Source organism: Zingiber officinale, chromosome 7B (genome assembly GCF_018446385.1).
Source record: "Zingiber officinale cultivar Zhangliang chromosome 7B, Zo_v1.1, whole genome shotgun sequence".
NCBI lineage: Eukaryota > Viridiplantae > Streptophyta > Magnoliopsida > Zingiberales > Zingiberaceae > Zingiber > Zingiber officinale.
Genome location: NC_055999.1, coordinates 1,959,227 through 1,981,772, shown reverse-complemented (window position 1 = coordinate 1,981,772; position 22,546 = coordinate 1,959,227). Strand labels below are relative to the sequence as shown.

General features: G+C 41.0%; 5 protein-coding genes across 6 annotated transcripts; 2 read left to right on the top strand and 3 right to left on the bottom strand.

Moving 5' to 3' along the window:
• Window positions 1-823: 823 nt before the first annotated feature.
• Window positions 824-1,816, top strand: LOC122003472 (transcription factor MYB73-like). The gene has a single exon (XM_042558582.1). It carries the CDS (start codon window positions 886-888, stop codon window positions 1,723-1,725), a length of 840 nt encoding a protein of 279 aa, XP_042414516.1. The 5' UTR covers window positions 824-885; the 3' UTR covers window positions 1,726-1,816.
• A 2,891-nt stretch (window positions 1,817-4,707) lies between these two features.
• LOC122004995 (zinc finger CCCH domain-containing protein 33-like) lies at window positions 4,708-6,830 on the bottom strand. The gene has a single exon (XM_042559881.1). The coding sequence runs from the start codon at window positions 6,756-6,758 to the stop codon at window positions 4,878-4,880; it is 1,881 nt and encodes a 626-aa protein (XP_042415815.1). The 5' UTR covers window positions 6,759-6,830; the 3' UTR covers window positions 4,708-4,877.
• A 913-nt stretch (window positions 6,831-7,743) lies between these two features.
• On the bottom strand, window positions 7,744-14,786 carry LOC122004994. 2 transcript variants are annotated; one of them, XM_042559879.1, is made up of 7 exons: window positions 14,580-14,786; window positions 12,263-12,393; window positions 11,503-12,147; window positions 11,048-11,424; window positions 8,396-8,494; window positions 8,178-8,315; window positions 7,744-8,059 (listed from the first exon to the last, which is right to left on the bottom strand). In XM_042559879.1, exons 2-7 carry the CDS (start codon window positions 12,324-12,326, stop codon window positions 7,916-7,918), a joined length of 1,467 nt encoding a protein of 488 aa, XP_042415813.1. In that variant the 5' UTR covers window positions 12,327-12,393; window positions 14,580-14,786; the 3' UTR covers window positions 7,744-7,915. The 2 variants fall into 2 exon arrangements, with proteins under 2 accessions (XP_042415813.1, XP_042415814.1); XM_042559880.1 differs by having other exon boundaries at window positions 12,263-12,390.
• A 1,365-nt stretch (window positions 14,787-16,151) lies between these two features.
• On the bottom strand, window positions 16,152-17,643 carry LOC122004992 (tetraspanin-6-like). Its single transcript, XM_042559878.1, has 3 exons — window positions 16,899-17,643; window positions 16,509-16,828; window positions 16,152-16,417 (listed from the first exon to the last, which is right to left on the bottom strand). Exons 1-3 carry the CDS (start codon window positions 17,394-17,396, stop codon window positions 16,381-16,383), a joined length of 855 nt encoding a protein of 284 aa, XP_042415812.1. The 5' UTR covers window positions 17,397-17,643; the 3' UTR covers window positions 16,152-16,380.
• Window positions 17,644-18,381: 738 nt separating this feature from the next.
• Window positions 18,382-21,995, top strand: LOC122004991 (probable sugar phosphate/phosphate translocator At3g11320). Its single transcript, XM_042559877.1, has 4 exons — window positions 18,382-19,071; window positions 20,339-20,442; window positions 20,642-20,870; window positions 21,688-21,995. The coding sequence occupies exons 1-4, from the start codon at window positions 18,601-18,603 to the stop codon at window positions 21,832-21,834; spliced, it is 951 nt and encodes a 316-aa protein (XP_042415811.1). The 5' UTR covers window positions 18,382-18,600; the 3' UTR covers window positions 21,835-21,995.
• The last annotated feature ends 551 nt before the right edge of the window (window positions 21,996-22,546 follow it).

Here is a 22,546-nt window from a genome sequence, read left to right as displayed (position 1 = left end):
ATGAAAACTTCAATCTTGCAAAACCAAACCAAATCAAGGAAGGGGTCTTTGGCGTTGTCCCTCCGACGCTCAAATTAGAATCAGGAAGAGAGAATGAGTAATCGAGAAATAGATAAATCTTGTCTTTCCTCATACCTGGCGTACCCTTTTATACCTTCTTTTAATGATCGTTTATTTGTCTTTATTTAATGATATTAATTGTCAGAGAAAGACTTCTTTATCTTGATTTCCGTGCATTAATGATAGATGAAGTGTTCTTCTTTATTTTAATTTTTTCATATTTAATGATAAACAAAATATTTTTTTTTTCTCGTCCCCGTCTTTTGTCTTATCTTCATATTTAATAATAGATAAAATATTCTTCTTTTCTTTTTTAACTTGTTCATATTTGATGATAACAAAATGATAAATACGAGATCACCTTTGAGTTTTTTTTTTAAATGTATAGTTTAATGAATTTTTAATTATTTAAAATTATATATAAAAAAGGAACAACCTTTTGTAACTGCAGCATTAACATATAATAAAACCTCACCTACTTACCGTAACAACCACTACTACATTAATTTGTTCTCAGAAACGAACGTCCGGACCCTCCGGTCTACCGTAACCGACCAAGCGACGCGAGTGCCACACGATGCGTTTTTCACTGGCTCACCCGCGGCCCCTCTCAATCCTCGTAACGGATATTGAACAAAAAAACAAAATCGAGAGACTTCCAAATTTTTAATCATTTTATTAAATTGATTTTTTAATTAAATCAATCAATTTAATTTTATTTAACCGCAATGAAACAAGCCGGCCCAACGAACCGCACCGGCTCCATCTCCTTCTTCTCCTCTCTCTTCTTGACGATCTGTCCTAATCAACGTAGAGGAGGAGATTATGGCGTCGGAGGAAAGGAGCTGCGGCGGCGAAGACAGGAGGGGGGACCAGAAAGTGAAGGGATCGTGGAGGCCGGAGGAGGACGCGGTGCTGATGCGACTGGTGGAGCGGCACGGGCCGCGCAACTGGTCGCTCATCAGCTCCGGCATCCCGGGAAGGTCCGGCAAGTCGTGCCGCCTGCGGTGGTGCAACCAGCTCAGCCCCGGCGTCCACCACCGCCCGTTCACCCCCGCCGAGGACGCCGCCATCGTGGAGGCCCACGCCCGCTTCGGCAACAAGTGGGCCACCATCGCCCGACTACTCCCCGGCCGCTCCGACAACGCCATCAAGAACCACTGGAACTCTACCCTTCGCCGCCGCCGCCGCCGCTTCGCAGAGGTTGCAGAGGCGGCCGCTTCTCCGAGCCTCTCCACCGCCCCGAGCCCCGATTCCATTGCCACCCCGTCCTCCGTCTCTCCTCCTCCCGCCGCCGTGGCCGTCGTCGGCGCCCGCGGCTCGGGCGTGATGGAGCAGTGCTCCGAGTCGGGATCGAGCAAGAAGCTGCGGCGAGTGAGCGAGGATCCCATTGTCGGAGCGGGGTGCAACTCAGCGGCGGTCGGCCCCGCGACGTCGCTGTCGCTGAGCCTGCCGGGGGAGGGCGGTGGCGCGTGGAGGGCGAAGAAAGCAAGGGAGGAGGAGGAGGAGGTGGGGCGGATGAGGGACATGTGTCTCATCTCGATCATGCGACAGATGATCGCAGAAGAGGTACGGAGTTACATGGACAAACTGCGATCGCAAGTGCCGGCAGAAGCCATTCCGGCGGTCATCAAACAGGAATCCGCATCGGACGCTGCAAGTTAGCATAAGTTTATGTTTACTCTGCAGCTGGCATGCTATTACTGCTTCGTTTTCTTTTGAGAAGTTCATGCAGCATTAACAACGAACGCTCATTTGGGAATGATTTTGTAGATAAAACATAAGACAATTAGTCTCGATTCTGCTGTATAATTTTCTTGATAAGACTATGATGCGGTCTCAGAATTTTCCTCTGACGATTCCGGACCTCCTACTCTGTCACACATTTTGTCCTGCACTAAGACTAGACGCCCATAGTAGTCTATTGTCGCTGAGCAAGCCTCCCTGCAGTGTCGGTTTTACCCCTCCGATGCTGGGGAAGAGTTGCAGCAAGCTATGAAAGTAGCGGTCTTCCTCAAGGAAGGGGTTTTTGGTAGAGTAAAGGGAAGAAGAAGAAGAGTGATGGTAGGTCAACTATTGCGTTGATTGAAAAGAGAGACTCGACCCATTGTTCAGCCAACACCCATGTGCTTATATAACCTTGCGTAAGACCTCCACGTCATGCCATGTGTCTGATTAGGATGACACCTGGACGGATTCGGATCGATTTGATAAATCAACTAATCTTGTCCGAAACAATAGACTGTTGGTCTTTTGATGGTCCATAAAAGAGAGGATGAATTACCTTGTAAAAATAAATTTAAATTTTTCTCTATTTTATAGTTTAATTAAGAATAATTGTAATAATAATAAAAAAATACTAATTAAAAGGATAGAGACACCAGAAGAATTATTTAATTTGTAATAAAGAGATTACTAATCCAAAAAAAATGAAACGTACTTTTCTAAAAATCTTCTTCGGGCGGAGTAGCTCTTACAACGTTAATAGCTCGCAGAGTTATATTTATAACACTGTTCCGAACGCTTCGAAGGGTTCTGGATGCTTAAAGTGGGATAGAATTCTATCCCCGACGCGTCGGTCAACGGACACGTCGAATATGATAAGAGTTACGTTTCGGGCACCCAGACCCGTAAAAGTCAACACAATTGACTTTTACGGTCCGGGCCCTTTGCTCTGGTTCTGCTCGCCTCGTCCGAGTCTTCCACTTCGATTCCGCTTATTTGGGTGATCTCGGCCATCCGAAATAAGACTCACCCGAACCAAATTTTCGGCCTTCTCCTCGAGCAACCTTCCTCCCCAGCTTCTCGTCCCTCGAACGTCGCGTACGTTGGTGCAGGGAAATATGAAAGTATTTACACATAGCTGAGAAAAGATGAACGGGAAATCGAAGGTCGGCACAAAACTGTTCCTTAAAGAAGGGCAGAAAGTCGACTAGAGGGTCATGAGGCCGGTCATAGGCGGTGGGAATGACTATCTAATAGTCAGAGGGAAAATGGTAGGTAGATTTCATTTGGTCTATTTCGTCCCCATTAAATTTGGACTCGATGGAATTGTACCAAGGCTCAAGGATGGACACAGGAGGTTGCAGAGAATCAACCATCGAAAATAAAGAAATCGAGAAGAAGCGACGCACGGATTCAACGAAGGAAAGAAGGAATAACCTTATTGAGAAAGAACGAAAATAAAAACGAAAGCTCAAGGCAATGTGAAGGAGACGGCGAGTTAATGAGGGTTTACAAATCTCGTGGCTGATCACTCCGAGCCTTCTGATCAAGGGTTGCGCAAAACCAGGATAAGATCTGGTCGTAGAATTTGAAAAAACGTCTGTCACATCATCAGAGGATATCCTCCTGTCACGTCGAACGTATGGCGGCAGTGAGTGGGGCACGTGGCAGCCGCTACGGGAAAGTATTAATGAGACTTAATTAGTAGGCATGAGCGGCGTGTTCGGCCATAATAATAAAAAATTTGCACAGTCTTCTAGAAATTGAGATAATGTCAAACACTATCAGTGGGCACTAATTTGAGAAAGTGTAGAAAAATTCGCTAAGTGTTATCGTCAACCATCCCGATCGGCACCTATACCTGACTATGATATAGTCGAGCAGCCGATCCACCACCAGCCTTATGAGATATGATCCGAGCGGCAACTACACACCCGGGTCAGTAAAATGAAGCCGAACGACGAAGATTATGTGATCCGATCATGAGCTCGAGAACATAGAAGGTTCAATTAGATGTTGATGTCACCAAAGACTCTACTTATCCAGTCAGTCGAACTTACAGCTTCCTTTGACTAGACTTGAGGAGAAGACTTATGATGCGGTGATAAAGGGGGGGCCACTAAGTGCGAGTCAAAGGACGGAGATAGCAATCGACGTGGATGTTAAAGTCAAGGAGGTCAACGCCAGAAAACTAACAGACTCACCAAAGGGGAGCCGAGCGGAGCTCTCTTGCAGTGACCGATCGGGCATGAACTGCCCAATTGGCAAAGGACTGGTCCAAATAGAATGCTCGTACAGCCAAGATCATCAGACGCTCATCACAGAGAAGAGGAACATTGGGACGACCAGAGCGTTAGTCCGATCGGGCAAATATAAACTACCGAGTCGAGTCACTGTAGGAAAGAGCAACGAGTCAGACCGAGCGGAGGAGTTCCCAGCTGAGCGGCTATCCCACTCGGCCGAGTAGAGAGATCATTGATGTATCTCTTAATATCCTTCTGGGAGATATTGCGGTTGACACAAGGCATGGTCAATAGGCGAATTGTACGACGAAAATTTCTTTTGTCTTATAAGAGATATGCATGCCCTGTTAAGGTATGGTGTCAGAGGTACTTTTCTGATAAATACTTTCATAGGACAAATTGGAGAACATGCTCATGTCTTGAGAAACGTACACGTCGTCCGCTGGGGAGCTATATAAAAGGGGTCTGTGTACCGATAGAGATACGCAGTATTCACTATTCACGCTAGTACTCACTGTTGCTCCGTCACCTTCCCTTTTTCTTGTGACTGCCTTGAATATTGGAGAATCAACGTTAGGAACCCCTTTCCTGACTCGGCACTTACGTTTCTTGTGTTACAAAGTGGGGCGAGTTTACATCCAATCAATACACTAATCATATCCCCAGGACAGGAACAATATGTAACAAGCTGTTTCACTGATACAATATTCAAAAAACATTCGAATGATTCAAGATCACTTCTTTCAAGCATTCTATTGACCAAATATGCCTGCCATGGCATATACGATTGTTTCAAGAAAACATATATAATGAAAAAAAAATCAGGTCAGTAGCTGTTCGTAGCAACTTCTATGCAAATATCTTGTCCTCCACCCAAGGATAGAAAATCCCTGAGCTGTGGGAATTGCCTCCATCCTTGAGTGGATAACCCTTCTGCTGCTGCTTGCCTGCGCTGATTCGGCCCACTGGAGCCACTGGAGGTCCATCCTTCACCAGAGAAGTCACCCAGGACACGTCGGGTTCGTTCGATCCAGGGGGCGAAGATACGCCTCCGTGCACGGCCTGGTTGTTGCGGAATGCAAAGGTAGCAGATTTCTTGAGCTTGCTCAATTCCTCGCCTTGGACGCTCCAATCCAATTTACCGTCTGGTGAGCGCCAATCGGACACCGCCGGTGGTGCGATAGTGGCCGTCGTCATTGCAGATAGCGTGGACTGGCGCCCAGCAGGTGACCCGCGGTCGCAGAAGCTTAAGCTCCGTTTAGCAAATGCAGAAGCTCTCGAATTCATGATGGCCTTCGCCGTCGAATGGTCGAGTCCGAAGGAGGAGGATGCAGTGGCAGTTGGGGAGGCAGATGAGGAGCTACCATAGCTAGACAGCAATTGAGACGGCTGCATCGATCTCACAGAGAGCCCCTGCAATTTGTTCAATAGTGATGGATCGACGGAACCAAACAAATAGTTGTAATCAGTAGCCCCAGCTGCAGCGAAGCTGTTTGTTCTTCGGACATCATCAATAAGCTTCTTCTGATACCCTTCCAATCCAAGCAACTCCAGGTCGACCTCCATGTTCCTGGCACTCTTTGAAGTGTTCAGCCTATTGCTCGGCAGCTGCAACGCTGTTGATGTCGCGACGCTTCCTGTCTGAGAAGACGCCGGCGAACCTGATTGCTGCATCAGCAACAGGGCCGTCGCCATGTCCATGGATGAAACGCCCGGATGCGGCGAAGATTTGGGCGATGGAAACGCTGCCGTTCCAGTCATCGAAGCGGCGGAGGGGTTCACCGTACGCAGCTCGTCCACCTTGTGCGCAAAGAAGCAGACTCGGCGGTTGCATCCAGTCTCATCCTTGCAAAGCCGGGTCCGGTACTGTGCCGGGTGGAGCCAACTCTCGAACACCCCGTGGGCGTATTCGCAGGCATCGCCGTTGCGGCAACTGCCTTTGCGGAACTCAGGGCACGGCACGCAGCTGTAGGAGTGCTTCCGCGGATCGCGTCGCCGGGCGTTCTCGCCGGGGTGGGCGAAGGGGCATTCCGTCCAGTCGTGGGAGTAGGCACGGGAGCACGGCTTAATCTTGAAAGCATACATCCGGAACTCGTCGGTGATGTAGATCCCCGAATTGATGTCCGGAAGCGCCAAATCAGGGGACTGCGAGTATTCTTTCTTCTCGCCTACTTTAGCAACTACTTCTTCTTTACTTGGGGACGAAACCCTAGGGCAAGTGGGAGATCTCAAGATTACTTCGAGGGATTTGAAGGCCGTGTTCCAGAACTGCCGGGCGACGATATCCCCGGGTCGGTTGCCGCTCGCGTCGACGGCATCGATGACCTCGGGGGACGTAGCGATCAAGAGCTTAGCCGCTTCGAGGGATGCCTCCGATCCACCTGCGGCAGCACAGTGGAGGGCGGTGGCCCCGTCGGATGCCGCGCGACGGGCGGCCTCGGCGGGGCGCGCGGAGAGGATGTAGCCCATCACAGAGGTGCTTCCGTAGAGAGCCGCGATCATGAGCGGGGTACGTAGCTGGTACGCCATCGCTCCGGCAGAGGAGCGGCAGTACCACGGAGCGGCGGCGTCGATCGGAACTCCGGCGTCCTCCACCGCTCGCTTGAAGGTGGAGAGGTCATCGGAGGCGGAAAGCTCGAGGAGAAGCGCGGCCGCCTCTAAGGAAGGGTTTCGCGCATCGGACACGGTGCCGGCCGGCGGCGGGGAGGGCCTGCGGGGGCCGGGGCACATCTTGATGATTAATAAAATAAGCAGCAAAAAACACAATCACTGGAAATTGGAGTGAAGCGCATAGTCTCGCATGGAGGCTGCTTTTGTAGGCGCGTGCGGTGCGTTATTCAATAAAGTCCAAAACTATCTGTACGTTCGCAGCCCGAATCGCCCTTTTGAAATTACCTTTTATCACGGACGTAAATAGAATGCAAATAAAAGATATAAGTTCGTCGTGTAACTCATGTCCGTCACCGAGGAGTGAATTTAGAATATCAAACGTATTAGGTACTCCTTCGATAAAATTCACAATAATTATAAAAGGCACCCATACAAGAAACGTGCGTGGAAGGTGTGCGGGTCAAAGTGTTGACCGTCCGGAAGTTGCCTTCGTCCTACCGTCTCAAATCTCAATGGACCGAAATGACACGGGGGACGCGTGTGACGTCACTGGATGGCATCGATTACGTGGCATCGTGTGATTCGAAGACATCTGGACCCCATCACAAGCGCTTAGATAACTCCCGACTTGACGGTCACGTTCGCCGTTTAAGAAGGAAGAGGGGAGGAAGGAAGCGGACGCAAAAGTGGGGCCCTAATTGCGACTGGTCGTTAAAAGACTTGGAAGTTTTGATTGGAACCCAACATATATATAAATTTAATCAAGTGGACTCATTCGGAAAAATACACGCACTTCGCTTTTTAATTAAAAAAAAATCAATTTTTTTATTATGTCGACACATTCATGACGCGGATAGAAACCTAAAAAACAATTGTGCAATATTTTTAATTTGTATTTATAAACAAGATGCTCGTTCCTCGATTCCTAAATTATCCAACAACAAGTGCAACACACCACTAGATTCACATTTCATCGAACCTTGTCTTTCTATCATGTGACTGAGAGATCTTAGAGGTCAACTTCCACCTTAAAGTGCCGTATCCAGTTCTCTGAGGCCATTAGGGCACTTAGCAATAGTGAGTTTGAGTCTAACCGAATGTGCGCTTGTAAGAATTGAGAAATCAAGTTAATTGATCCGAGAATTACTACAACGAATATCTAGAATTTGAAACAACGAATTTTGAGAACATATTTACAAATTCAGTGAAACAGACATACATCCGTAGGAGTTTACAGGAACAAAATAACATCCCTGAGCTTATTTGTAAAGAAGCCATTACTTCTCGGAAGCATCACTGGAAGCAGATACCCTGCAGATCGGGCAAACGTTCTTCATTTTCAACCACTGCGAGATGCAGCAAATATGGTACTCATGCCCACACTTCAGCCTTCCCAATGTTTTGTTCTCCTTGTATTCCTCCTGCAACCATTGCTTGCGCATGAGATATGATATTTCGTTGCTTAATGTTTTCCAAAATTTCTTGCAAGAATTTAATAGTAAGACGAGTGCAGGCATGGTTAGAGAAATTGGTACTTACCAGGCATATAGCACACTTTCCTTCATCCTGTATTTGTTCACAAGAACGATGAACCGTCTTAACCAAGCAACTTGAGACACTATCTTCTGACAAACCTGTATTGACATTTCCTATCCTTTCTCCCAGGGCAAGTAGTTCCTGAAAAAAATGAGCATCATATGATTCAGAGAACCCATATAACTTTCTGTCAAAGTGGAAAAAAAAAGATTTTTACTTGCCTCGTAGCTCATGCCGTCTATATCCAATCTCATGTCTCTGTGCTGATCATGTAGATTTGCAGCGTCATAGAAGGCCAACCGATCAGCCACCATAGCAAACTGCATGATAGATATTGAAGTACAGAACAACTTAACATAAAAATAGGGAAAACAAAATCTGATGGATTATTTCATATTGAGTATATTTGTGGCCTAGCCACTAAAATCTTATAAATACAACATAGATAGTTCTAGAATGACAATAATTATTGCTTAATTAATTAGATCATCATTTACTAGGTTCGTGTGGCAATCTACACCCAAATTCCAACTCGGCTATCATTTACTAGGTTCTTGAAACCACACAATGCATGCATCTGCTTTAATTCTCAACATGTATATGCATTAATTCTCAAAATTAACACTCCCTCTTAATTTTGAGAGATCTAACACTAAGGAGAAATTGAATTAGCTTTATGCAAGATTGGAGATCAAATAGCAGATATCTTCATTGACTTGCTCAATCCTTCCTGGATGTATCGTAGTGAATTTGTATCCTTTTTGACATTCTCTTTATATTGCCTTTGTTGAGCAATTGTCCACACTGAAGGGGGTTCTGTTAGCAGTTCTTCGTAGGTTTTTTCAATTACTCCCCAAAGATCCTATGAGATAAAAAATGTTTCCATTTGGCTACTCTAATAATCATAGTGCTCACCATCAAAAATTGAAACTTGGCTTGGAGAGTATTGGAAGAGGGTAGTTACCATTAGAAAAGGAAGAGAGTAAATAGAGGATCGATACCACTGATAGATATTGAAGTAAAGAACAACTTAACCGTATAAAAATAGGGAAAACGAAATCTAAAGGATTATCTCATATTGAGCATATTTGTGGCATAGCCGCTACAATCTTATAAATACATTATAGATAGTTTTAGAATGACATTAGTTATTGCTTAATTAATTTGATCATCATTTATTAGGTTCTTCAAACCACACAATGCATGCATCTGCTTTAATTCTCAGCATGCATATGCATTAATTCTTAGCATGAATATGCATTAATACTCAAAATTAAATTTTAACATTGCAATGTGTGAAAGAAATATATGGTTAAACTTATAGGGCGTGTTTGGTTCAAGTTAGCATGTATAACCATGGTTATGTGATTAATAATCACATAACCAAGGTTATGAAGAATAAAACATAATCAAATGTTGTTTGGTTCAATTTAAGTAATGCAACCAAAATTTATTTATTTGAAGGTTTTAATAAATAATCTAATTTAATATTTTACTATATTACCCTCAGTTACAAAACCAACTATACTTAACTCTATGTTTTTTTACTTTTTCTTTTTCATATTTTTCTTTATTTATATATATTTTTTTATTTTGTTTTTTTTGATGTTTTTTTATTTTTTTTCCATTTTTAATTTTTTAAGGTTTTTTTACTTTTTTATTTTTTTAAGTTTTTTATTTTTACATATATATATATTTTATTTTTTTACTTTTTTGTCTTTTTTTATTTTTAATGTTTTTTACATTTTTTTTAAGTTTTTTATTTTTTTTATTTTTTATGTTTTTTACATTTTTTCTATTTTTTATGTTTTTAATGTTTTTTTATTATTTTTTTATTTTTCTTTTTTTAATGTTTTTTATTTTTTTATGTTTTTTTATTTTTTCTCATTTTTTAATGTTTTTCTATTTTTTTAATGTTTTTCTATTTTTAAAGTTTTTTCCAATTTTTTATTTTTTTATTATTTTTTATGGTTTTTTATTTTTTAAAATTTTTAAAATTTTATTTTTTATATTTTTCTATTTTTTCTTTATGCTTTTCTTTTTTGTCACATTTTGCTATTATCTGAGGATATTTTGGGTTAAAAAAAAATCGTTAACTCCGGAATCAAGAAAACCTCAGTTTTCCGATTCCTGATTGCATGTCCCTTTTGCTGATGTGTCGGATATGGAACATTACTCGAGAATCATCAATTACCTAAACCAAACAAGGTTTTTGTTGATAACCTTGGATGGATAACCAAGGTTATCTAGAATAACTCCAACGAAACGCACCCCTAATGACTTATACAGTGGAATGAGGTTGGCTAACCACAGTTGATAAGAAGTATGGGCTTAAGAGAAACTCGATAATATTTTTTAAGAGGACTAATCATAACTGAATTCTGTATGATCATATTGCTGTCATTTTCTGTCTCGAATAAGTTATGTTTCTCTAGTTTTATTACCATATACACATGAACTTGTCTAACACAAGATGTGTTATTAGCTTTCAAATTCTTTGTGATTAACATTATGTCAAGCCTTATCCAAGAGTGTTTTTTTTTATTCCTGACCAGTAAACAATTGTTCTGTCATATTTAACTTATTATTTTTAGCTAGAACATCTTTCCTTCCTATTTTGTCAAATTTTATTTTTAAAAGTGAGCTAAAACGAGCACATTATGCCTTATTAAGTTGGATTGAAATAATAAATTAATTTGGCCTTGTTATGCCATTGCATGCAGATATATGAGCAAATGGGATGCAATGGATATGCAAATGTGGATGCATTCATCATTGTTTTCAGTAATAAATAGATGAAGCATTAGAATGATGCAACCACAACAAAATCATTCAGGTAATACTTCTCATATTGTTAAAAAAAAAAAATCTACCTCAGGTGCCCATCTATTGGGGGTGTTCAGTCTATGATTCATCAAATGAGACCTCTGATGTGCACCTCTTGCACTAACCCCAGGGCTTGTATGCCCCACAATAGGAAGTAGCCTTAAAGATCTGGAAGATGAAGCTGTTTCCACTCCTACCGGTGCTCCAACAGTCCTATTGCTATAAAGGATAAATGAATAATTGTGGGCACTTGCACTTTGCACTGGCCCAGTGGTTATAATGGAAGGGAGAATCGGCATGGGAGCATTTTGATTTCTGTTTTGTTCAAGATGAGACCGATAAGCACTGTTTGTGGCAGTTATGCCATTGCCAGCATTATCTCTGGTGGTGGGTTGGTTCGACCTATGACTAAAAGACATAGCATCTGCAATTTCCCCAAACAAAAGAATTTAGGAAAATGAAAAATATGCAGCCTAGTATCCAATACGGTAATTTGAGTTACCTGCAGTTGGAGTCCATCCATGGGGAACCATGTGTGCAGGAAAATGGCTCCACTGCTGAGTCATTCTTGAGCCTGATACTGCATCATCTGATGTATAAAGAGAATACGGCATGTTTCTTGATGCATAGAACCAAGCAGGTGGATGAAAGTCTTCACTATGCCGGCTCCTCACATTCCTCAGTGATCCTTCACCAGGAGGATTCGTATCACTCATGTAACAGGCTGGCATGCCAGTAGTATTCCAAGACAAATTTTCAGGAGGTGGAGGAACATTTGGTTCTATACTAGCGGGGTAAGAGGGATAATTCATATGACTTCCAATTTGGGGATACCTAACAATATTAGTTTCAGCAGCAAGAGGTATAGTTGGGCTTTTTCTTTTGAAAGCGACTACTCTGTCAATATGAGGATAACTGGTACTGCATCCGTCGCCACTGAGAGATTGATTATAAGGAGGCTGCCTATGTGGGACTCGATTTGGAGGAAAGCTTGTAGAGCCTCCATTATACATGTTAACATACGAACTATTTGTTGTTCCTGCATTTGAAGGAAAACAGGCTGGAAATGCTGAAATGAAATTAGATGATGGATGGTTGTTAGCTCTTGTTGCAAATTCAGGAGCAGTGGAATTGACCATGAGTGGTGCTGCAAGAACAAAGAATCATTTTCAAGATGAAGACTTCAATTCAAGTCTTTGAATTTGATAATCAAATAACATTGGCCTACTCGCTGCAAAATAGAAAATAATTCTATTAAGTACCCGAGACTAAGCCAGCATAATCATGAGGATGATTATAGGCTTCATTATGCTCCATCTTTGGCATCTAGAATTTATTGCATAGGAGATTTTGTACCAGCAGGTGCTATGTGAATTTTACTAAAAGGAACCTGCTGAAAGAAAACCAGTGTTTTAGCAACTGGATAATTGGAAAATATCTTGAACCAAAAGAACAAGGACAAACTGGATAAATCAGTTATCACTATATGAAGTTAATTATCTGCAGAAAACTTGTTTGAAAGAAAATTCTTTAGTAGAGTGAAATTTTTTTGTAGAACCACGAACTTCAACTACTTCAAATTGTATCAGTTATGATGGAATGTCAAAATGGAATTTGGATACGTATTCATGAAGATGTTTAGTGTCTTAAGAACAGTAAATCCTGAAATTTAGTAGGAGGTAGGGAAAAGACACCATTTATCATAAAAGTAATTTTAATATAATAGCATATTTGGAAGGTAAACTGTCAAAACTACGACAAAAGACCATTCATAATACCAATAATCACAATTATCACAGTGCAGGTACAACAACAACAAGGCATCCTATTAGTAAACTCTACCCAATTTCAAGCCTCAAAGACTACCCACTCTATCCTAACCAAGATTATCCATCTGAATGTTGTCTTACCATTGCAAAGTTCCTGAGGCACAAACCTCTGTTATTTATTTCAAAACCAATATTACCAGTCGTAACAGTGTGGGTAAATCAGTTGTATAAATTGAAGACAATTTAATATATTAGGAGACTGAAGGCAATTTAAAATATTAGGAATGACTTATGTGACATGTGGGTTATGCTTCATTTGTCATGTCAAAATAAAATACCTTCAAAATCTATTGTTCTTATCTAGCAACTGGCTAGTTCCACTAGACAATTCTTTCTGGTAGTGATTTATCAGTTGTGTCAAGACTAATTGTTGTTATGGTAATGATTCCAAAGTAATTACAATGAATTAAAACTTTAGGTCATGCCCAGAAAAAGAGTAACAGAAGAAAAAAAAAAACCAACTAAATTTCTTTCATGAAATTAATTCAATGCTGCAGACTTTCAGTCAATAAATGTATTAGAAGGTTTATTGAGATAAGACTAATGAGTAGCTTAAGAAATTACATCAACAACACATATCTCTCAAGGCTTGATTAAATGGATCTGGTAGCTCATACAATGAATGTAGCAACATAGTATGCTATTAATCTGAGAGTAGGTAAAAGCATGCATGACAAGAAGATATATTTGTTAATAAATAATCATATTATTATGACAAGGACTCAACTGATATAAACATAAAACAATCTTTGTGGTGATCAGACTAAAGCCAGCAAGTTTCACAATCTACAAGGTGCAATCTTAACAATCACTTATATGCTATGCTACTCATACTCAAGTATGAGCATCTAACGCAGGTGCAGATACAAGGGACTAACACAACTATTACACAGAACCAATAAATATATCCAAAGCACACTTAGAATGGCAATGCCCAAGATTTTAAATCTAACACGAGTAAGGAGGGCGTAAATTGAAAGCCCAAGTATTGGAGCTTATAAGTTGATTGGATCAGCTTTTAGTAGCAGCAGAATTCTCATTTATCTAAATCTCTTTTTGTTTTTCACTTGGTTCATGTTGAATCACTGAAAAAATTGGACCATATAATCAGAAGCAGCGAGTCTTCAGTCTTCGCTCTACATATCAAACTAGCAACTTTGTCTCATGTGATCTTCCTGCCTTCGGTGTTGAAATTTCTAAGAGACGTGTTTGATGAAATCATTTCAACATTATTCATCTGTACCACACTACAGCAAGTATACTAGAAAATGATGAGCAACCAAAGTACAAGATGCAGCTATGGGTATCCTAGAAAAGTTAACAATAAAACAACAGCAGCATCAAGTGATACTGCTATCATGAGTATCATCTAAATAGTCCTCATCGTGCGACTTAGATCTCCGGGGATAAACAAAAAGAGTTAAAATCATCTCGTCCTATAATTTGGACAAATTTTATCCGAGTAATTGCAATCATCGCTAGCAATTCGAAGGATGAACGGAATATATGGAACCCACGATGCAAGAAAAAAGAAATCCTAAGATGTGATCGATAATCTATTCAAATTGATGTTACCCTAGTGTTCTTCGTAAAGGAAAATAGACAATTATTAACTCTATTTTCAGAAAATTAAGCGCGCATAATATCCTCTTGCAGGAGATTAAGCCAAAAACACCGCATTGTAAATTGTCAAACGGACAGGTCGTAAAACCAACATCAGATAGGAACAAAAAGGATGATCGGGCGATACCTAACGAAATTCCTCCGATACGACGTTGCCCGCTCTCCGGTTAGGGTTACAAGAGGAGAGGGATGGACGCCGACGGAAGGAAAGAGAGCTCAATAGCGTCACGCGACGGCTAATGTTTCCCTCCTCTGGCAACTATCCTCTGGATTATATAGAGACAGACGCAAGGACAGGAAGACGGAGCAACGACCCTTAATTGCTCGAGCAAATCTGTTCCTTTAAACTCCGGTTTGTTTTTGTTTTTGTTTTGTTTTGTTTTTTTTGCGCCGTTTACCGCCGCCAGAGAGCACGCGTGACACGCGTCGAGAACCAGAGTGCGCGGAAACACCGCCTACTGTACCAGCCCAGAGTCCGCTTTTCTCTATTTGTACTAATATTTTTTTTTATTAACACGCGTATATTATTTTAATATTAATATTGATTATTTATGGATCTTATTATATATTTATTCTTTTTTATTTTTTTATTTAAAATTTATTTTCTTAATTTTAAATTTTTTATATAAAATTTGCTATTTAAAAAATTGAACACTGTTAATATATATAGATATTATAATACTCATCCATATTAATTTATATTACCATTTAAATATTATAATACTCACATATTAACATCTATCTAATAGTATTTAAATATGGATAATGTTAAATGGTCAGAATTTGACCAGCTAGAATACATGTATGTATACATGTACAAAGTTGTCCTCTTGGATGAGTCTAATGGCTAGCACATGATGTGTTATCACAATGAGATCTGGGGTTCGAATCTCGACAAAGTCAAGGTAAATACCTCCCTTATGTGCTAGTCACTATTCGAAAGGCTAGTAGCCGTCCGTGATGTACCTCCTCCGTATTGATCTTGGGACAGATTGACAGGGACACTGGGGTGAGAGTATTCATTTTTTTTTGTCACAATACATACCTGTACAATAATATTTTAATAATATTATATTTATATATTAATTATATATATGTACATACATTATAATTAAAAGGTAAAAATTTTTAACTGATCAAACAAAATTTACTGTTTAGATATTATACCACTAATATATTACCATCAAAACGTGGATGTTGGGAGGGAAAGAGTCAAAATGCCATTTTTGATACGGCAAGCTTTATAGTACTTGAAAACGTATATAAGTCTCGGTAATTATTTTGGGGGTGTTTGGTTGATGGATTTGAAAATGAGAGAATGAAATGATAGTAAAAGATAGTGTTTAGATTGTGGGTTTGATAATCACATTTTGGGAATGATTACCAGATTTATGGAAATCAACCAAACTCATATAACTTGATGGATTTCATTTCCATTCCTATTCTCATTCCATCCTACTATCAAATAAAAACATTATGGAAACAACTTTTGAAAGGAAGAAGAGCTACGTGTTGGGTGGTGATAGGATAGTTATAACGATATCTTTCTCGAGCGGCACAAGCTTAACCTTCCTCAAGTTTGACCTTCCAACTTTGTTGAATGCAAGTTGAAGTCAAAACTTAAGACTCTAGTGCTTGTGTTTACTTATTTGTTGGATCGAAAGAAGAACATTAACCTGATCCATTGACTAGCCGAGAAGATAAAAATTATCCTCACTGCATCTAAAATATTTCCGATATAACAAGAGATTTTTTCTGCCCTCATACGAATAGAGAAGCTTCAAGCAGAAAAAAACAAACAAAAAAAATGGCCAACAGAAAGAAGCTTCAAGCACGCATTGCTCTTCCAAACAAACCACTACACCCTGCAAATTGTAGCCCCAACCTGCAATGTCGCGCAGCTGCAAAACCATGGCAGTAACCAGTTTTTAAAAGACCGGTCTTCTGTCTCTCCACCTCCTCCACCTGCAACATAATAATTAACGAACGTCGTCTACCTTTGTCGCGATGTGGCTCCTAGAGATAGAAGCAACAAAGACGTGCTGATAACACATACCAGTCGTATTCCCAAGGAGGCTGAACTTTCGGCATGGAGTTGTTGCCATAGCCATACTCCAATTCGTCGCGACGGGCGTTGCGGAAAGCGCAGCAGCCAACGGAGTAAACGACAATTAGAACGACGAGTACGACGACGTTGAGGATGGAGAGCTTGTGCCAGTCCCTCCTCACTTGCTCCAGCACACCGGCCTTGCACGAGTCGCAGGTGTAGCAGAGGACGTTAGCCGCGTTATTCCACCGGTAGCAGTCTTCATCTTGTGAAGCCACTGCAGCCCCTGCCGCGTAGATGCACGATGTCGGAGGTTTGCAGCACCCTGACTGCAGTCGATTAGTCGAAATTAATTAGTCTGGTGGTTCGAATATCGTTCGCACGAAGTGGCGATGCCACCTGAATCGGCGTGAGATCCCTTTGGAGGTAGTCCGACGGCGTCCAATGAGCGATCTTGGAGCACGTCCTCGACGCCACGACGCATGCGATGCCGGCGTTCCAGTATCGCGGCGCCGTGATCTTATGGCGGAGCCACCCGGTGTAGCGGCCGAGGCGGTACTCGTGGTAGACGCGTCCCGGGACAGGGACTTCGCCGCCGCGGCCGGTGACGGCGATGCCGAAGACGATGATGCCGAGGAGGGCCACGACGAGGAAGAGCATGACGAGAAGGTAGAGCCAGAGCGCCCACGCCACGTTGAAGCAGGCGCCCACAAGGCCGGCGAGCGAGACGAGCAGCACCACGGAGCCTACCACCAGGAGCGGCGTCTGCAAGAACGAATCGCACGTCGAGGAGCTCCGCCCCAGCCACAGCCCGCTGCCGATGATGGGGATCGACGCCAGCAGCGTCACCAGGTTCAGGTACCCGATCACGGTGTTGCTTAAGCGGTACATTGTCATCCTCCCCAGAATTCTACCTCAAAATCTCTTTCTCCTGCTCATTAATCTCGGTGCCTGCTCAGTCAGCAAGGATTAAAAATCATTTTGAGTGCGCGTTTGCTTTTTCTCGTTGTTTCTTTTTCATGCTTTTTAGCCGCTATCTTCAGAGTGGTCTACAATCCTGATTTCTTTTCAGAAATAAGACACCTTTTTCTTTCCTTCTGGTAATCACTTACTTCCTTCTTCTCGCTGGCTTCTGGGTCTCTGAGCCAAAGAAGCATCCAAAGATTTGGACTGTTGAACATTTCAAATTTATTTCTTGTATGTTAAGCAACATCACAACACCACGATCCTATTTCTTCTAACGGGACGGCGTGTTAATGGACCACGGTTCGATTACCCAAGTGGAGGACGGGCCGTCTACAGCGACGATATCAATTATGGAGGTCGGCCGCAGCACACAATCACGAATACTTCCAAACGAATAAAAGAGGATGAAAATGATTATTGTGGAATTATCCTGCAATGGCGTTTATAATTATGTACTGCTGGTACACGTGTAGCACGATTAGCTTATATTTCATTCATGTAGGAGTCGAATAACTTATTAATGTTTTTCGAACTCGCTGTCATCCCTACGTGACCGATTTGTTTATTTTGTTCCATGGTGCGCGTGGAGTTGTAGGTGGAATGGAATATGCGACCCGTCTTTGGCAACTAAACATGGCAGCAGGACGTGGAGCAGGGGCCCACCATGTGGTGCGGATCGGACTAATGGCGCTAGCTGCTACGTTTGGATTGGTGCGGGGCTCGTCGGACGGTGAGCCGTCCAAATTCAAACCCACTTCGCTATCGATCGGTCTTTGCTTTTGTTGGAATTAACCGCATGGAATACATTTTTTAAATAATATCATTTTTTTAAAAATTTAATTAAATCTCAGACGCAACTCAAAAGAGAATAAAATCTCTGGATTCTTTTATATATATATATAAAATTAATTTCTTGCTGGAAAATTAGTAAAACCCTTTCTGAGTACCAACCGCTCGCGTTTCTCTTCCTGCAATCCCAAAGCAGAGGCCAGAGGGAGGGATCCTATCCTATCCGCTCCGACGGACCATAGTCGACGGGGATTCTCCTTCGATCTCCAACTGCCGGCGTAGATCCTTCGATCCCTTCTCCTACATTCGTCGTATTCCGCAGGAGGAAGAGGTGGCGGAGGCAGAAATGAGTGAGAAGGCGGAGGCTCTGTGGTCGGCGTTGCTGAAGGGGCGATTCTTCACTCTCGGTCTCGTCGCGGCGTGGTACTCTTCCAACATCGGAGTGCTACTTCTCAACAAATACCTTCTGAGCAACTACGGGTTCAAGTACCCCATCTTCCTCACCATGTGCCACATGACGGCTTGCTCCATCTTCAGCTACGTTGCGATTGCCTGGCTGAAGCTTGTGCCTATGCAGTCTGTCCGATCTCGAGTCCAGTTTCTGAAGATTTCCGCCCTCAGCCTCGTGTTCTGCGGGTCCGTGGTCAGCGGCAATGTCTCCCTCCGCTACCTCCCGGTCTCGTTCAACCAGGCCATCGGGGCCACCACGCCTTTCTTCACCGCTGTGTTTGCGTACATCATGACTCTTCGTCAGGAATCCTGGATCACCTATGTTACCTTGATACCTGTGGTTATGGGTGTCATTATCGCCAGTGGGGTGAGTTTTGTTTCTCCGAGATTGCTAGGAACATAAAGTTGGCAATTTTACTGGTTATTGGTACTACTCGCTTCAGAAAATTGAGGAAATGGACAATGTGATTCAATTGAGATTTTTTTTTATTAGATATACTTTGGAGAACACAATTTCAATGAAGGGGCCTTCATGGTTAAGGCCCCTTCCCGAGACACACAATCTGACCAATATCCGTGAGTATGCTTCGAACCTAACATTCTTCCTGTGATTCCAATCTGTATCAAGGCTTCACATAATCTTATCTAAAGGTTCACTACTCTATTATGAATTAGACTTCTCTAAAACTCATTCTGGAAGACTACTTTGACCTCTTGGATCTCTAGCCTCCACTTATCTTGGTTCACCCAACACTTCAAATCTCTTCATGGTGCAACCTTATTTACCATATTGACTTTTGCCAGGCTTCATTCAGGCAAAACATCTATCTTATGCAGATCATTTGGTCCTCGTCATGAGTGTCCTCTCAACATTGCTTACCTACATGCTTAGCTTAAGCTTATTACCTGCTCTCAAATGGATCATTGCTTACATTAACAAAAAATAAAGAGCCTTTCTATTGTCCAGATTATATTCTATGTGCATATGAACTAGCACGCAAAGTCAAATGCTCCTTTATATGTCATCGAAATGTTGTGGGAGGTGTTGTTAGTTATTAACCTATCCCTCTATGACATTGTCATACTCTCAAAGTGTTGGTGCACCTTTTCAAAACTTCCCCTCTCCATGGTTCCAATTACATCACCCCCATCCTTTCTTGTTTTTCCACATTTTCCTTCAATCAAGTGGACATCATTAAATTTTGACAACACAATTAAAACCAACAGTTATGGCCTAATCAATGCACTTTATAGGTTTAGGTGAGTAAGTTGTCCTTGTGAATTTTGGATTTGTAATAGGATTTATTAAAGTAGTCGTGATGGACTCTTGTCTAAGCTCTTGGTCTTTCAACAACATAATATGAGACTTGCAAGTACCAGAACCCCTCTTCTCAAATTCTATTTTTCCAAACCTGGTGTGCTTTTTCTATGTTTTATCACAAATCTATTCCTACATCACAGTATAAAATACAGTAGTCACTACATCTACTGCACTTTTGTGACAAGGAGATATGAGTTCACATCCAATTGTTCACATGGTGTTGCTTAGACAGATTGGTTTTATGCAGCTAGTTTTATTGGCTAATCAAATAAAAGACTGAGATAATTTAATATTTTATTGTTCAACTTTATAGGGCGAGCCAAGTTTTCATTTGTTTGGTTTCATTATATGCATTGGTGCTACTGCTGCCAGGGCTCTCAAGACAGTGTTACAAGGAATTTTGATGTCCTCAGAAGAGTGAGTATATATTCCTTCTCTTAATTAAAAAGTGCCATGTATAGATGAGTTTTGTAATTGCTGAACTCAATTTTGAACTTTCTCTGTATTTATTCCAATACTGCATGTCACATGTTCATATTGCTTCATAAGTGTAAAATAATAGTAGTTGTACAATGAAAATGCAATTAACGTTCTGATGTTATGCTTCATATCCAAGGGAAAAATTGAACTCCATGAATCTCCTTCTGTATATGGCTCCTATAGCAGTGATTTTAATACTTCCTGCAACAATTATAATGGAGAAGAATGTGATCAACGTAATGCTGACACTTGCTAGAGAGGACTCCAAGTTTATCTTATACCTCCTGCTCAACTCTTCTTTGGCATATTTTGTGAACTTGACCAATTTCTTGGTCACAAAATATACCAGTGCTTTGACTCTCCAGGTATGTTCCATTGGTACAATTGTTCTTGGTGTCAAGTTTTAATTGAGAATGTCAGTTAGATTGAAATATATTGAATCAATCTCTTAGATTTATTTCTTTGACTATTCCCATTCTTTCTAATGTCAAGTTCTTCATAGTTTTATCCATTTTCAATTTGATGATATTGCATTTGTCAGCAAATTGTGAATCTTAAGCAGAATTTATATACTCTTCACAACAAGCTACATAAAATATTTCAATTTTTTGTCATCTGGATTTTTACCCAATCTTTAACATAAATGGTGTATCGTTGAAATTCATGGATAAACCTTGTGCATACAAGTATACTATACTACTCGTTAATATATAATGACAACTTGAACTTATTATCATTGTTCATCTGCTAGCTATCAGTTGCTTCATGCAACTTCATTTTTTCTTTGCCTAGTCAGCACTTCAGTAATTTCATATTTCTTATCACTCTGAATTGCTAATGCAATGAATGCAAAACAACAACTAATAGCTTGTTTTTGTATGATAATTGAGTAAGTAATTCACAACTAGCAAGATTGCAAAAAATAAATCAAGGTTGGTTGGAAGAAAGATTTTCACCTTTTAGGTATTTAACTGGATATCTGCAAAGCATGCATCATCTATCCTAAATGAAAACGCCAACATCTGCTGGAATTACTTCTACAAACTCTGGAAGAAATTTTTCACTAATTAAACTCATCATATCTGTACCCTATATAATTCGCACTTTTTCTTTGGTGGTTATAAATTCATAGATGAATGAATAGCCTAATAAGAATGTTTGTTTGTTCATTGTTCTTTGAAGGTTCTGGGAAATGCAAAGGGTGCAGTGGCAGTTGTCATCTCGATTCTCATATTTAGGAACCCTGTATCTTTTACTGGAATGGCTGGCTACACCCTCACCGTTATAGGTGTCATCCTCTACAGTGAATCTAAAAAGCGCAACAAGTGAGCAAGTGCTCCATTCTTGGTCTCTTCTTCCAATTTACATCGATTGGTTTTAGATGGAACAGTCTAATATCACATTTAACATTATTTATTTTTGTAAACCAAAAAATTGTTGTATACTACATCCTGATTTGATTAATGTTAGTCGATCATCTTGCTTGAAAATAGTGTAGTTTTGTGGATTCTCTCCTCATTCTCTGCTTTTGTTGTCAATTAGCAGAGATTCACAATGCCTTTCAGATTAAACGCCACACAGGATCTTATTTTAAAACAATTGGAGGTTCTATGTAAACATAAATTGACAAAGAAAACTCATAAGAACTAAGGATTGATAAGATAAACTAAGTTGAGGTTATATATAGGAGACATTTTGAGGTTTTGGGGAAGAAATCGTTGAGAAATCATGGTTGGAAGGCGCCTTGCACTACAAGAAAACAGGGCTTCAGAGACGAAAAATTCCGTCTCTGATAGTCAGTTTTTCGTCTCTAAAGAATATCTGAGACAGAATATTTCATTTCAAATATCCGTTAGTGAAACCCCCGTGGCTAAATTTGAGACGGAAATATTCCGTCTCAAATTTCAGAAACAAATTAAAAAATTGTTTGTGAATCTGTTTTTATTTGACCAAATGGAATTAATTAAAAATATATATTCTGTTTCTAATTTTATTTTAAATCCGTCATTAGTCTGTCTCAAATTACATAAAAAATATAATT

Excerpts from the sequence above, each read along its gene's own strand:
- LOC122004995 (XM_042559881.1), bottom strand. The coding sequence starts at position 6,758 with ATGTGCCCCGGCCCCCGCAGGCCCTCCCCGCCGCCGGCCGGCACCGTG.
- LOC122004992 (XM_042559878.1), bottom strand. The coding sequence starts at position 17,396 with ATGACAATGTACCGCTTAAGCAACACCGTGATCGGGTACCTGAACCTG. Across the intron at positions 16,829-16,898 it reads GGGATCTCACGCCGATTCAG|TCAGGGTGCTGCAAACCTCC; the intron begins GTGGCATCGCCA and ends AATCGACTGCAG. Across the intron at positions 16,418-16,508 it reads CCTCCTTGGGAATACGACTG|GTGGAGGAGGTGGAGAGACA; the intron begins GTATGTGTTATC and ends ATTATGTTGCAG.
- LOC122003472 (XM_042558582.1), top strand. The coding sequence starts at position 886 with ATGGCGTCGGAGGAAAGGAGCTGCGGCGGCGAAGACAGGAGGGGGGAC.
- LOC122004991 (XM_042559877.1), top strand. The coding sequence starts at position 18,601 with ATGAGTGAGAAGGCGGAGGCTCTGTGGTCGGCGTTGCTGAAGGGGCGA. Across the intron at positions 19,072-20,338 it reads GTGTCATTATCGCCAGTGGG|GGCGAGCCAAGTTTTCATTT; the intron begins GTGAGTTTTGTT and ends TCAACTTTATAG. Across the intron at positions 20,871-21,687 it reads CCAGTGCTTTGACTCTCCAG|GTTCTGGGAAATGCAAAGGG; the intron begins GTATGTTCCATT and ends TGTTCTTTGAAG.
- LOC122004994 (XM_042559879.1), bottom strand. The coding sequence starts at position 12,326 with ATGCCAAAGATGGAGCATAATGAAGCCTATAATCATCCTCATGATTAT. Across the intron at positions 8,495-11,047 it reads CCAATAGATGGGCACCTGAG|TTTGCTATGGTGGCTGATCG; the intron begins GTAGATTTTTTT and ends TCTATCATGCAG. Across the intron at positions 8,316-8,395 it reads TAGACGGCATGAGCTACGAG|GAACTACTTGCCCTGGGAGA; the intron begins GCAAGTAAAAAT and ends CATTTTTTTCAG.